The sequence below is a fragment of the Zychaea mexicana genome (genome assembly GCF_025766255.1).
Source record: "Zychaea mexicana strain RSA 1403 chromosome Unknown BDB00scaffold_9, whole genome shotgun sequence".
NCBI lineage: Eukaryota > Fungi > Mucoromycota > Mucoromycetes > Mucorales > Lichtheimiaceae > Zychaea > Zychaea mexicana.
In genome coordinates, this window is record NW_026516672.1 from 639,817 (window position 1) to 653,332 (window position 13,516).

Genomic DNA, 13,516 nt, shown 5'->3' on the forward strand with positions numbered 1-13,516 from the left:
ACAAACGCGGATGTTGCGACGACGACGACGACGACGACGACGACAGCAACTCGCTGCTATGTACATTATAGCCATCATCATCATCGTTGTCGTCATTATCAGCATGATAGAATCTATGCTTAAACATCCCTCTTGAGGATGCAGCAAAACGTCATCATTTATTCACCTTAACCTGACTTGATTCACCTTGTTTTTATGAGCTCGCCGTATAAAAGAGGCGCTCATTCATGTTCCACTCCAGAGCCTTTTATCCTTCTTCCTCTTCTAGACAACTTGCACTACTACTTCTTACCTCTCTCTCTATAACAAAAACTATAAAGTGAATAATGTGTGATCAAGCTGCTTTTCAAAACGACACAGCCAAGAAATGTGGCAGCGGTGAAGAGGCTGTCAGAAAGCGATTCGAAGCATTCTCGATTGACCACAAGAACACTCAAGAGACCACCAGCTTTGGCACCAAGGCTGACAACAGAAACACGCTTAAAGCCGGGTGTCAAGGGCCAGCCTTGTTGCAAGATTTTGCCTTCCGCGAGAAAATAATGCACTTTGGTAAGAACTGAATACTAGAGCCTTTCAGCCACGCTGATATACATATATAGAGAGAGAGAAAGAAACTCATGGTCATGCCATCTTCTATATCATATAGATCACGAAAGAATCCCAGAACGTGTTGTGCATGCTCGTGGTGTTGGCGCCCATGGTTTTTTTGAAGCGTACAAGGACTGGTCTGACTTGACTGCCTCCGACTTCTTGCGCAATACGGGAAAGAAGACGCCCGTCTTTGTGCGTTTTTCAACGGTGTTGGGCTCGCGTGGTTCGCCCGATACTGTCAGAGATGTCCGTGGTTTTGCCACCCGTTTCTACACCGATGAGGGTCTCTTTGACTTGGGTAAGAAGCAAATAAAACCATTGTCTCGGCTCGTTTTGTTTCAAAAACAAGGATTGATTTCATCTTGAGCTCACATTGACGATGACGGAAATTTTCCGTCTTTTTGTTAAAACTAATTAGTTGGCAACGTCATTGCTCCGTTCTTCGTGCATGGTAAAGTAATCTATTTTTCATTAAGTGATACAGCAACTTAATCTCACAGAGAGAGAGAGAGAGAACTCATGCATGAATGTTGTCTGTTTTAATAACAACAATAGATGCCATCAAGTTCCCTGATGTAAGTCAGCATAAGGCTATTTTTATAATCCTTTGTCTACCGCCACTTACTGACTATTGTTTGTTAACATCAATTTTAGATCATCCATTCTGGCAAGCCCCACGCAAGTACTGAAGTCCCTCAAGCCGGTACTGCTCATGACACTGCTTATGACTTTTTTGGAAGGTAGGGGTTTTCTCCGAAAACTAGAAGTCTGCGTAGAGCTTTATACACTGACTATTATTGCAGCTTCCCCGAAACGGTCCACACTGTCCTTTGGGCTTTGAGTGGTCGTGGTCTTACCAAGAGTTTCCGTCAAGTAGATGGTTTTGGTGTCCACACGTAAGTGCCTACATAACAAAGTCATCTATTCATTTTATTAAGCAGTTGTTGGCCATACCATGGTATACAGTTTCCGCTTGATCAACGAACAAGGCAAGGCAGTATTCGTCAAGTTCCACTGGAAGCCATTGCAGGGTCTTTCCAACCTCTTGTGGGACGAAGCCCAAAAGATCCAAGGCAAGAACATTGACTTCCACCGTACGGATCTCTACACAGCCATTGAAAAGGGCGACTATCCCGAGTACGAGTTGGGCGTGCAAATTATCAAAGAAGAAGATGCAGACAAGCATCCATACTTGCTCGACCCGACCAAGATTGTGCCCGAGTCAGTCGTGCCTGTAACTCCCTTGGGCAAGATGACGTTGAACCGCAACGTTGATAACTTCTTCGCCGAGACGGAACAAGTCACCTTTTGCGTATCCAATGTGGTGCGCGGCATAGGCTTTACCAACGACTCTTTGCTGCAAGGCCGTTTGATGAGTTATGTAGACACCCAATTGAATCGTATGAATTCTGCCAACTTTATGCAGCTGCCCATCAACCGTCCTGTGAATGCCGTCCACAACAACCAGCGCGACGGATTCATGCAGTCAACGATCCACAAGGGCGATGTGACATACTATCCGAACCATCTCCAGGGTAACGCACCCGAGATTGCTGAGCCATCCCAAGGCGGCTACATGGAGTATCCTGAAAAGATAGACGGCGTCACCAAGATCCGCGAGCAAGTGCCTACGGTTGAAGACCATTACTCGCACGCCCAGATCTACTGGAACTCGTTGACGGATTATGAGAAGCAACAGACCGTCGATGGCTTGCGCTTCGAAGTCGGCAAATCCATTGACTTGGGCGTCCGTAAGCGCATGATCGATGTCCTCAACCATGTGGACAACAGCTTGGCTCGTCGCGTGGCATTTGCCGTCAATGTCCCGTTGCCCGACAAGGTCGCCGACAACCCAGGTCACAAGTCCGTCGGCTTATCCATTGAGGAACGACCCCATCCTCCCCACATCAGAACCAAGACCGTTGCCATTCTTACGGCACCTGGCACAGACGCCAAGGATGCTTCGGACATGTATGACTTTTTGAAAAAGGAAGGGGCCTATGTCGAATATGTCGGTCCGGCTTTGGGCAATGTGGACGGTCTCGAGATCACGCAAACATACACCACTGCAAGCTCAGTGCTTTATGACGCAGTTTATGTGCCTGATGGTGCGGAGGCGATCAAGAAGTTGACTTCAAAGCAGAGCTCTTTCCCTTACGATGAGCCCGTCGTGTTTGTCCTTGATGCCTTCCGTCACTGCAAGCCCGTTGGCGCCTCTGGTGCGGGTGCCGAGTTACTCAAGCTCGCCAAGGTCGAAGGCGGTGAAAAGGAGGGTGTGTTGGTCGGTCAACATGCATCGGCACTTACTGAAGGCTTCAAAAAGGCTTTGATCCAGCAACGCTACTGGGCCCGCATGGCTTTGGATCCCCCAATCTAAAGTAGATCATAGGACGTTTTCAGAGTAAAACAGGTTTAACCATAAAAAAAGTCATTTTACTAGTAGTTTTAATAGGGAGAAAAATAAATATGCAAAATAATGAAGTTGAGTAATGATAAGAAGAGTATGTACTGAGATGGGGTGTATGTTGAATGAGAATGCATGCGAGTAAGAGTGGTTTTGGGTGAGTGATTATAGGATTAGAAGCAGAAGAGGGAGGGATGAAGATTAGGTCCAGGAAGACAAGAAGAGCCGTTTCCCATAATAATTAAGATATGTCGTGGTGAGGTGCGGTGAGGTGTGGCGAGTGTAAATTAAAGTCGACGGTCGGGAGAGTCCTCGCTGTCATTGATTACGGCAACAACGACACTGATATCATCGGATTTGCCCCCTTGGTGGAAATATCCTTCGTTGATTGCTTGTGTCTGGAAGGGACTGTCCAAGTTGCGACGGTCTTCGCTGACAACACGGGCACGAGCAGCCAGTGCGTCAGAGAGCTTTTGCGGGTTGAAGTTGAGGAGCCGTGGTGGACGCTGGCCAGAGCCAGGAATGGTATATGCGTTCACGTGGGCTTTAACGATCGCCAGTATTTCCTTGTCAAACAGATTGTCAAACAGGCCATCCGTGCCAAGAATTACAATGTCGCCCTTTTCAACCTTGATATCGAAGGTCTATAGAATCGATGGTGTTAATTGCTATCCTGCATCTTTTATCGGCAAGGAGAGCATATGAGTAGCTGATTTTACCTGAGCATCCTTAGGTTTATCAGGCGAGTTGGTGCCCAGCTGGTATGGAAAGTTAAAGGCATGCTGTTGCTCTTCGTTACGGAAGATGTAGCTGTTCTGACGGATGACTGAGATGCCACAATCACCGAGATTGGCCACGCGCAGCTCATCGTTACGCAGGAGGGCAACACATGCAGTGGACGAGCCGATCACCCCCTCACGACGGGCTTCCCGTAGGGAGAGGTCGTAGCTGCGCTGGAGGATATCGACAGGGTGGGCTTCGTCATAGTGCGCAAAACAATCGTCATCCACATTATCGAAGCGCTCCAGCTCAGAATGGGCATGGTGCATGAGCTTTCTAGAGTACAATGCTGGGTTGGCGCCTATACCAGCAGTATAATGAAACGACAGGGCGTTTTGTTAGTTGAGTTACACAAGAAAAATGCAAAAGGGAAATGACGGAAAATTCCGGGCGAAGAAAAAAGATATTTTACCAAGAGTTCCCGCCCAGCCGCCTACGCCATCTGCTACGCCAAGGGCATCCGAACGGACAAAGTATGCATCTTCACCGACCTGGACGCTTTGATAATACGAGTCAGAAGGAGCAGTAGGATCATAATGGTTGTGTTGAGGGCGACCGCGCTTTGCAAAGCCGGTCGCACCAGATGCAAAAAGATAAGAGGGCTTCGGTTTTGTGGCGGCGAAAAAGTCAAAGAAAGGAAGTTGGTTGTGATAATAAGAGGAAGGAGGGATTGAAGGCAGTGGCGTGGCTGTTTGTTGGCGGTGAATGGCATAATCATAGTAGAGACGTGTCTGATGAGTTTTGCGGAAGCATGTAAGGACGATTTGAGGTCGATGGCGAGAGCGAGCGGACAAGGAGCGGACTGAACTGGCGCAACGTGCTTTGGTGCATGTTGTCGTAGGCAGGCCTGGAAGCGATGGTAATGACTTGAAGACCTGCTTTGCTGCCCTGCTGCTGCTCATGGAATGTCGAGTTTTTTTGTGTTTTCTTTTGACGGTGGAAAAGAAATAGAGAGAGAAAGAGAAAGAGAATTAGAAGTCAAAGACAAGTTGCAGAAAAAAAGGAGGGAAAGGAGAGAGAAAGGCTGTCCTATAAATAAAAAAGGCCAGCGACCTGAAAATATTTTTTTTTTTCTCTTTGATAGATAATGGCAAGCAGTGTTTGCTTTTTTTCAGTGCCCGACACGGCCTATCAACTAGACAATCGCCGCTGGTAGCTTACGTTCCTATTTAAATTGATCTGCGCATTTAGAATAACTTCCCTCGGCTAGGTTCCTAAAAGAGACGCGGTATCCTAGGAGCCACTCAACCCACGGAAGGTATTTTGACAATTTGTGGTCACCACCCCGCACTACCGTCTGTTCTACGTCGCGTAAGAATGGTGGTATTAGCCATGCGCGGGAAAATTACTGCCTGGCGATAAACGACAGATATACACGGTGTGCGACCCGAAAAGCAAATGCTGAGTATTTTTTCATTCTGTCTCGGACTTTGGAAGGTCTACTTTCCGTGTTGCTGGGTTTCCCACAGATCAGCCACGATACCATGTTGTGGTCTTCCTATTCGCTTCGACAACACTTTGATCGGCTAAGAATGGCGCAATGACAATAGCAAGTGTTTGTTATTCCAGTATCCGGATAGAAAAGTACAAATATTCTATACGTATCAGCATTGTTACTCCAAGAAACTGTACTGTTGTTTCGTTCTGTAAATGCTCTATATAACTGTTGTTGTTGTTGTTGTGTTGCCAACAATGCTTGATTGTTCTGCTTATATACTTGTTACAATTCAGCCACGGTTGTAAACACTACACGTATAAAAGATTTCTTGTTTTTCTATACATGTCTTGTTATGATAGATGGCGTTTGGATATAGAAATGGCTCCGGTTTTAGAACTGCACACTGTGACTATACTGCAGCATGCACATGCATACTTTGAAATGTTGACTGCTTATAACATCGGGTCATAGCAGAATCTGGCTATTAGCGAGTGCGGCTAACCAAGCAGCAGTGGCCCTCTCTTTTTTTTGGAGAGAGAGAGAGAGATAAAAACACACGGGCCACTCAGCTTATATTTATACTTATCAGCAAGGACAACTATCTATACAATACATATTATCTGTATGATGACGATAGCCAGACGACGTACTTCTGATAACAATGAAGAACTCTTCTCTACAACAATCACCCCAACCTGTCTAATCTTCCTGACTTTTAAAAAGTAAGAGAAGGAACTTTGCTTCAGAGTGAACCATCATCAGCAAACACAGCTGGTGTATATGTCTACTACCCAGGGGGTGCTGGTTCTCCATAATACCACCGCATAGTTATTCTTTTTTGAATGTAGGGTTCTCGGCCGCAGCTGGGCGTAAAATAGTCTTCTTTTTCTCTATACACACTCTCTTTCTCTCCCTCGCTCGTTAGTTGTTTTCACTACTTACTGAATATTGAAAGAGAGAAGCAGGCGGCCAACAAGAAGTTCATTGTACATGGACGATGATGATGATAGCTGTAAAAGACCAGGGTCAAAACATATATACTACATGACTGAACACATACACATACACACGGGGTGATCCCCTATTTCCCAAATTTGTTGGTACTCTTATGCTCCTTTTTCTCAACTCATCTATGGATGGAGAAAAAGAGTAAAAGCTTTAAATATCAAAAGAAGTCTCTCATCCCCTTCTTCTCTTCTTCATCCTTTTTCTCTCGGCTCTCTTCTCTGCATAATAATCTTGATGATGAAATCCGTCGCTTTCCTTGCATTTGCTTTGCTGTCAATGCAGTGTGTTTCAGCACAAGTAACAGCACCAACAAGGAATTACAATGTTACTAGCCCGGTAACAGATGGCCCATATGTCGTAGATCAAATTCTTCCTTGCACTTATCGTCTCTTCTCCGACGTTGACAGCTCATGTAATCATTTCTTCCCCTAATACTGATTTTGATGTACCAGCTATTACAAGCACGAGACAGAGTGTGTGAGAAGAAAAAAGAGAAAATGCAAGAAACAAGAATGCTAACCTATCATTACTATACACAGCTCTTAAATTGCAAATCGTCCTTAAGGCTGTATCCACCGATGCTAGTGCTGTTTCGCCAGCTTCTAGGACTGGCGCTGGGGATGCAAAAGCAGAACCTTCTGCAGTTGCCGCCCCAGCTGCAGTCGCTTCGGCAACAGGATCATCACTATCGTCATCTTCGTCATCAGGAACAACTGTCGCCAGCGGCAATTCGACCCAGCAACAACAAGATATCACTATCGCCGAAAACGCTGATGTATCCAAGACCGAAGCCTCCGCAAAGCATGCGGGCAATATGACCTACTATGAACATTCGATCAATTTCAAGATTCCTCAGACTGTCAGGCCTGGCAAGTACAATGTCGTTTTTAAGGACAAGTCAACCAACACGGAGTTGGAGGTGCCCATTGAGATTCGGTCGGCCGCAGCTGCCAATTCGCCTAGCACGGGCACAGGGGGTAAAACGAGCGGCAGTTCTTTGGGTGATGGAGCTTCAGTTGACGGTTCCAAAAGTATCTTTGCTGCCAGCGCTGTTAAGACGACTCCCTCCTCGTCATTCTCGGTTCCTTTCTTCTGTGTCTCTATCGCTGCTGCTACGGCCGCTTTTGCACTCGTATAGAGAGAAAGCCTCTTTTGCTATTATAATATAAACCTGCCTTTTATCAGCTTTTTTCTTGTTTGTTAGGATATTGCTAATATTACTACTATTATTTACACACAACGATAACAAGTACTTATCCAACCACTTCTTGCTTCACACATACACACACACACACCATTTTCTTCCTTTTCATTTCTTCACGCATCATCAAAACACAACATCAGTACATTACCCTACAAATATTATACAACAACAACTTTCAATAATACGGAAATCCCACATTGCTTCCCACATGATGTACCCGAGAAACCTATCCCGGGGGGTTTTTTTTATCAAACCATTATTATCAAAGGTGAAAAGCACATTATGTACAGTATGTATGCTCACAGAGTACAACAGCAGAGTGTAGTTGTGATGTCTTTAGCTGAATTGTTGTTGATCAACATCAAGCATTACATAATTTATTTAATTTCAAATTGTTTGTAGGGACACTTGCAGAGTGGAGCGCTGTATACCACTTTATTTACTTCTGACGGCGCATTGGGCATTGTATTGCTCTTTATGCTGCACTTAGCGTTCCGTCGTGCATAGATATTTATGCTCTTGTCCATATATAATGCAGCCGTCTTAATTTGCCAATTCTCTTGTATTCACTATTTTAAACGCTATGATCAGATACAGACACTTTTTGAGAATAGCCTACATAAGCCTGTTGTTTTGTCGTCTTTTTTAGGCAAGACCAGACTTACGTAGTGTGGAATTTGAACCGTGTGACAAGAAACAGCTGGTAAATTAATGCTTGGCTGAGAGGAAGAGAAAGAGAGTTCCTGCGCAGCGCACATTATACTGCAACTTTCCTATTTTACCCTACTTTCTTTGTGTGTGTGTGTGTGTGTGCGTACATTTCAAAAGAAAAAAACCATGACAGATTCAGAAGAATTTAATAATGTTACCTGGGACATGCAAGATAATAACAAAAACAATGCCAAGAGCTTACACCAGTCTACCGCAACACTTGATCATGACCCAGCAATCCTCGACCCACTTTCAGATATGGACAAGACTTTAAGCCAAGCATTATCAAACGAACCGGAAGAATTGAAAAAGGTATTCATATCTTTTGTTTCGACATTGTTCGTTCCAGCCAACCATTTTGGAAACAATAACAATAAGGATATGTACACTCATATATTTCTATCGAATAACCCCTACAGAGTACCTTGTTTGTGCGTGAAGAGGAAGAAGAAGAAAAAGAAGAGGAAGAGGAAGCAGCACACGTTAATGTCGACATTTCGGACGATCCGCTCGATCTTGGTCTTAGCGACGTTAATAAGCCGACAACAAATAACTACACTACAAACAACTCGACGTATTACTTCAACCCAGATCGAGCGACTGCTGCTTCGTCGTCGTCGTCGTCGTCAGCTACGCCTACTACTGCCACTATAACAGCAACAGAAGGAGAAACCTCTGCGACCAACAACGATTTGAATTGGAAAAGTATTCTTGTAGTCGATCCCCGTAAAGAGAATGAAGGAGCTTATATCACATATTGCATTGCTTCTGCGGTATGTTTATAAGAAATGGAGAGGGGGAGGGTATAATGGCAAGGAAAGGCTGTGGCGATTCATGATCTCGAAGCTAACACTTTATTCATAGAAATCATCGTTTCGCAGAAGATTCCAGGACTTCGTTTGGCTCTACAATGTCTTATATACCCATTATCCAGCTTGTTTTGTTCCTCCTCTTCCTGATAAGCATCGAATGGGTAAGTCATGATCGATTCTAGTATAGATGTTGCATGTTGTAGCAGTACAGGAAAATGAACCTTTGTCTCTCTTCATATTTTGTTACCAGAGTATGTGAAAGGAGATCGGTTCGGTTCAGATTTTGTTGAGCGACGACGGATAAGGTATAAAACAGAAAACTCTATATATCTTATCCTTTGCATGAAATTTATGCTGTTTTTGGTTACTAAAGTCAGAGTGGATATAATTTAATATAGCCTTCAAAGATTCTTACAACGTATCGCTCGGCATCCCATTCTACGACGATCCGAATTCTTTGTCAAGTTTTTGGAATCTTCAGATTTTGTAAGTTACAACTTGGCGTTTAGTCGTGTTATGAGAAAAATAGCTGCCCCCTAATAATATTAGGTCGTGATATAATTTCATATCTTACAACATTATGCGTGTGATGTGTTAGAATGATGCCTCAGCTCGTGCACTACGCGAAGGACAAGAAACCGTGATTGATACCATCGGAGATTCCTTACTAAATGCATTCGTCAAAATCCGTAAACGAGACGAACATTTTGTCCAAATGAGAGAACGTACCGACCGTCTTGAAGAGAATTTGAACCTGCTTGAAAAGACACTTGCGCGGACGAACAAACGGACTGATGGTATAGTATCTAGAAAATAATCAATGGATCGTTTTTGACTATCAAAAGAAATCTAAAGAATGCTCGTTCCTCTCTCTCTTCTCTGTTGACTAATGCAGAGCTGAGTCACGATTACGATGAGTTTGCTCAAAGTGTTCGTGGGTTAGTGAAGCATGAAGCAGATATAGAGTTACCACTTTCCAAATTTGCTGCTTTGTTGGATGAATACTCGAATGAAATGAAAAAGATGGTAAGTTGAGTCTTTGATCTTGTGTAAGAGTCAAACAATATTATTTCTAATGTTTGTGGTTGTGTTGTTGCAGAACACGCATGATGGCTTATGGCTTGGTGAAATCCATGACTACATGTCATATTATAGCGTGATGAAGGTAAACTCTGTAACATTCTTCAAATGCACAATATGTATAATTGTATACTTAATAGAAATGGTTTCCTGTATTCAAAATGCTAGGGCGTATTGAAATTACGCGATCAAAAGCAACTTGACTTTGAAGAACTATCGGATTATCTTCAACAGACCATTGCTGAACGCGAACGGACACTCCATCCACGATCAGGTGACGGCGCATATAATATTGCAGGATACTTTACTGGTAAAATCAACGAAGTCCGCGGGGCGGATGCTGACAAGATAAAACGCGAGAAAGTCCTTCGGCTAGACGATCGTATTCGTGAGGTAAAAAGACTTAAGCGAGACAAGGAAGGAATGGTCATAGTTGGAACCGTATGGATTAGCCCCGGAAAGAAAAACTGAGTTTACGGACCTTTTAGCTTCAAGACGCCATTGAACAGACACATGAGGTCTCTACTGCATTTTCTGAACAAGTCAGACGCGAAGATGAATTTCTTGCTCGAAGCAAGGCGGAAGAAATGCGCGTTGCACTTGGGAATTATACAGAATCCAAGGTTGAATTTTTCCAACGGGTATGTAGGACAAAAACATGGCAAATCCGGGATTATATGTGGTTCGTTTTCAAGTGATGGTTGATGATAATATTAACAATCTCGACTTTGATGGATTTGTTTTTATAAATATAGGGCGCCGACATCTGGCGTGATATTGCAACTACCTTGGAACAAATGGAATAAAGAACATTTATCTACATCTATACGCGTTTGTCCCATCCTATAAATTGTAATGTATATATAGTCCCGGCTATTTTTTATTATAGTTGTAATGATAAATCTATTCTCTGTTGTATTGCCACTGGCCCTTAGGAATGGGCACTTCAAGTGGCTCCCATGGCTTCCATTCCTCCATCTTGCCAATCAGCTTGAGTTCGTCTTCGGCTTGAATAATCAGTTCTTCAATTTGACCATTGTTGATTGCTTCTTCGATTTGCGTAACGTCCTCAGTGGCTTCGATGACAGCCAAGCGGTGTTGAGTGAGTGATTCTGTAGACTGGCGGTAGACAGCGTGTGTAGGAAGACGTGACAGAGCTTCAAGCGTCTTGTTGTATGTTTGGATAAGGTGTGGGCGTGGGTTGGGGTGAACAGAAATGCCGGTCAAGCCAGTGGTGGCCTAATTATTCATTGATGCAAGTATTTTGTAGACAATGTTAATGGTTCGGCTTTCCTAAGAGCAGCTTATAAGTAATTAAAGTTGTTTAACTCCATGTACCTTCTTGGCGGCTTGAAGCAATGGACGTGTGAAGAACATTTAGTTGGCGGAATGGAGGTGTTCGGTTAGAAGTAGTGGCACCCTGGATAAGCAAGTTGTTTAGGGCAACCGGGTCGCTGTCACAAAAATTGCCAGTTGAAATTTCATTGGCTCACAGGTTTGGTGCCTTCGTACCATTATGCTGTGAGGCCACGACTGTTCTCTGTTTGCTGTATACACTTGTTCAAAACAAGCCTAATACATCGATATAATAAAGGTGGCGTATTCTAATGTTACCTTTTTCTACTTAAAAAAGAAAATAACTCTTTAGTTTGAGTGGATTTAATAGCAATGGAATGTGTGAACATTGTACAAGCAAAGGCAACATTATACTTTTAAGCAAGTTTTGACAGCTTCTTTGTTCGATTCACTGGAAACAGTTTTTAAAGTACCATGTATGTTTTTTCCGTACTGAGTGGATAATCATGACAACGAGTGTTGCTAGGCTACTCGATCATTTCGTTGTTAAAGGTAAAACAACCATACCATCCTTCTTTCCCCAGACTACTTGTTATTTGCGAATATAATTGAGCACGCGAACTATATTCCTTCAACCCAATTATTATTCGAGACACTAGGATTGCATCGATTCTGTGTAAATCCTGCTTGTGACCTTTTAAAAAGTCGCTAACAGCGTAAACGCAGCAATGCTATCTATATTAGCGTCAATTTAAAGTAATGCAGGAAGTGCGCTACTGACAACAAAAGTTCTAGTACTGATAATAAGCGATGATGAATCGACTCGAATGTTTTTATCAACAATCATCACGGAAACAAAGGTGAGCCGCATAAAACCTTGCTGTGTGGGTGGGGGGGGATCTGCCTTCCTTTTTTGCTTCATGCAATGACGTCGCGTTCCGTGACTTTTCTAACGATCCACCTTTGGGGCCCCCGCGTGTGGCGGGGTATACACTGGTTTTTCTTCTACTTTCCATTTTTTACTTTTCTTTTTTTTTTCTATTACGGGATCGAGATACAATATCATGTCTGACACAAGTAACGAGCTCGAACGCATCAATAAGTTTGTCGAAGTTGCACCGCAAAACAGCTACAACATCGACCAGTACAAAGGCCAGATCTGCCGCCAGTTGCCCAATGGTCAAGAGGAGTGCTTGAAGTTGAACCTGGAGTGTAAGGGTCTTTGTTTGTTTGGAGCGAGGGATGGCAGGGGAGCAAAGTGGAGATGAGCTCTTGCCAAAAGACATCACGGCATATTCACTCTCTATGTTAATGATATGCTAGATACACAAATGTTCTCGCAAATGCAAAAGCTGGGCTTCTTCTGCGCGTTACCAATGGATCCAAAGAAGACACATATGGAGTGCACCCGAGTGTAGAAAGAGCAAGGAAGCAAGACAGACGACAAGAATTCAAAAGTTCCTCTACTACTACTACTACTACTACTACCACTGCTGCTGCTGCTGCTGCTATTTTTAATCATCATCACCCCTTTCTCTTCCTGTGTACTATTGTTGGTGTTCTCTCCACTCTTTTTGTCATCAAAACAAGAAACGAAAATAGATATCATATATATTACAAGCATACGGACAGTCGAGGATGGGAAGCTCTCCATTTTCCCTCCCTCCAGGAACAATACACAAGCAAACGCTTATAATATATACAGATAGTTGATGTATGCTGTCGACCAACTTTCTAATATCGTATAAATATCCTGTCTGGAACAAAGCTTACGAGTATATATTTTTTTTCGGACTTTGTTAGGGTTTCACACGAGTCATCTATTTTATTTCTGCATCCTCCGTCGTCATCATCAATCAAACGCCGAGTAATTGACGGCCAGGTCGTACAGACCCCACAAGGCTTATTTCCCACCCTTCTCTTGAAACTTGGAGAAGTCTCTTTCATTGGAATATAGGCGAGGCTGTAAATACGGATTGTGGACGTGTATGCAGTAGTGACTAGGCGGTGTTTCAACAACCCGATAGTTAATGCAGACACGTGAAAATGATGATTGTGGATCTAAAAGGACATTTTTATGGAAGATATGAACATAACTCTGCTATCAACAATACATGTGCGAGAGGGATCATGAAGGGGCGTTACAATCCGAGTGGATTCTTGCTGCTACTACAAGCTACAGCAGATGGAAA

The 13,516-nt window shown here is 43.5% G+C and overlaps 6 protein-coding genes across 6 annotated transcripts; 4 read left to right on the forward strand and 2 right to left on the reverse strand.

Annotated features, from left to right (window-relative positions):
- Window positions 1–1,159: 1,159 nt before the first annotated feature.
- BDB00DRAFT_804990 (catalase-like domain-containing protein) lies at window positions 1,160–2,985 on the forward strand. The gene has a single exon (XM_053122150.1). The coding sequence runs from the start codon at window positions 1,547–1,549 to the stop codon at window positions 2,966–2,968; it is 1,422 nt and encodes a 473-aa protein (XP_052983802.1). The 5' UTR covers window positions 1,160–1,546; the 3' UTR covers window positions 2,969–2,985.
- On the reverse strand, window positions 2,986–4,853 carry BDB00DRAFT_804993 (phosphatase 2C-like domain-containing protein). The gene is made up of 3 exons (XM_053122151.1): window positions 4,188–4,853; window positions 3,715–4,076; window positions 2,986–3,639 (listed from the first exon to the last, which is right to left on the reverse strand). The coding sequence occupies exons 1-3, from the start codon at window positions 4,675–4,677 to the stop codon at window positions 3,283–3,285; spliced, it is 1,209 nt and encodes a 402-aa protein (XP_052983803.1). The 5' UTR covers window positions 4,678–4,853; the 3' UTR covers window positions 2,986–3,282.
- A 1,605-nt stretch (window positions 4,854–6,458) lies between these two features.
- BDB00DRAFT_756678 (uncharacterized protein) lies at window positions 6,459–7,359 on the forward strand (the record flags this gene model as incomplete). Its single annotated transcript, XM_053118921.1, has 3 exons — window positions 6,459–6,633; window positions 6,761–6,810; window positions 6,961–7,359. 3 exons carry the CDS (start codon window positions 6,459–6,461, stop codon window positions 7,357–7,359), a joined length of 624 nt encoding a protein of 207 aa, XP_052983804.1.
- Window positions 7,360–8,154: 795 nt separating this feature from the next.
- Window positions 8,155–10,895, forward strand: BDB00DRAFT_805002 (uncharacterized protein). Its single transcript, XM_053122152.1, has 11 exons — window positions 8,155–8,448; window positions 8,556–8,909; window positions 9,001–9,109; window positions 9,199–9,253; window positions 9,347–9,434; window positions 9,547–9,745; window positions 9,844–9,974; window positions 10,048–10,113; window positions 10,197–10,421; window positions 10,517–10,669; window positions 10,784–10,895. Exons 1-11 carry the CDS (start codon window positions 8,263–8,265, stop codon window positions 10,832–10,834), a joined length of 1,617 nt encoding a protein of 538 aa, XP_052983805.1. The 5' UTR covers window positions 8,155–8,262; the 3' UTR covers window positions 10,835–10,895.
- BDB00DRAFT_805008 (ETC complex I subunit conserved region-domain-containing protein) lies at window positions 10,896–11,442 on the reverse strand. The gene is made up of 2 exons (XM_053122153.1): window positions 11,367–11,442; window positions 10,896–11,267 (listed from the first exon to the last, which is right to left on the reverse strand). Exons 1-2 carry the CDS (start codon window positions 11,403–11,405, stop codon window positions 10,932–10,934), a joined length of 375 nt encoding a protein of 124 aa, XP_052983806.1. The 5' UTR covers window positions 11,406–11,442; the 3' UTR covers window positions 10,896–10,931.
- Window positions 11,443–12,375: 933 nt separating this feature from the next.
- On the forward strand, window positions 12,376–13,219 carry BDB00DRAFT_628533 (uncharacterized protein). The gene is made up of 3 exons (XM_053118083.1): window positions 12,376–12,536; window positions 12,648–13,038; window positions 13,128–13,219. Exons 1-2 carry the CDS (start codon window positions 12,389–12,391, stop codon window positions 12,740–12,742), a joined length of 243 nt encoding a protein of 80 aa, XP_052983807.1. The 5' UTR covers window positions 12,376–12,388; the 3' UTR covers window positions 12,743–13,038; window positions 13,128–13,219.
- Window positions 13,220–13,516: the final 297 nt, after the last annotated feature.

Bases quoted from the DNA above. Each gene is read 5' to 3' on its own strand.
- BDB00DRAFT_804990 (XM_053122150.1), top strand. From the start codon at position 1,547: ATGGTATACAGTTTCCGCTTGATCAACGAACAAGGCAAGGCAGTATTC.
- BDB00DRAFT_804993 (XM_053122151.1), bottom strand. From the start codon at position 4,677: ATGAGCAGCAGCAGGGCAGCAAAGCAGGTCTTCAAGTCATTACCATCG. The intron at 4,077-4,187 runs GTAAAATATCTT...CTGCTGGTATAG, and splicing joins CGGCTGGGCGGGAACTCTTG to GCGCCAACCCAGCATTGTAC. The intron at 3,640-3,714 runs GTAAAATCAGCT...TCGATTCTATAG, and splicing joins ATAAACCTAAGGATGCTCAG to ACCTTCGATATCAAGGTTGA.
- BDB00DRAFT_805002 (XM_053122152.1), top strand. From the start codon at position 8,263: ATGACAGATTCAGAAGAATTTAATAATGTTACCTGGGACATGCAAGAT. The intron at 9,746-9,843 runs GTATAGTATCTA...TGACTAATGCAG, and splicing joins GACGAACAAACGGACTGATG to AGCTGAGTCACGATTACGAT. The intron at 9,975-10,047 runs GTAAGTTGAGTC...GTGTTGTTGCAG, and splicing joins CGAATGAAATGAAAAAGATG to AACACGCATGATGGCTTATG.
- BDB00DRAFT_805008 (XM_053122153.1), bottom strand. From the start codon at position 11,405: ATGTTCTTCACACGTCCATTGCTTCAAGCCGCCAAGAAG. The intron at 11,268-11,366 runs GTACATGGAGTT...ATGAATAATTAG, and splicing joins TGCTTCAAGCCGCCAAGAAG to GCCACCACTGGCTTGACCGG.
- BDB00DRAFT_628533 (XM_053118083.1), top strand. From the start codon at position 12,389: ATGTCTGACACAAGTAACGAGCTCGAACGCATCAATAAGTTTGTCGAA. The intron at 12,537-12,647 runs GTAAGGGTCTTT...ATGATATGCTAG, and splicing joins CTTGAAGTTGAACCTGGAGT to ATACACAAATGTTCTCGCAA.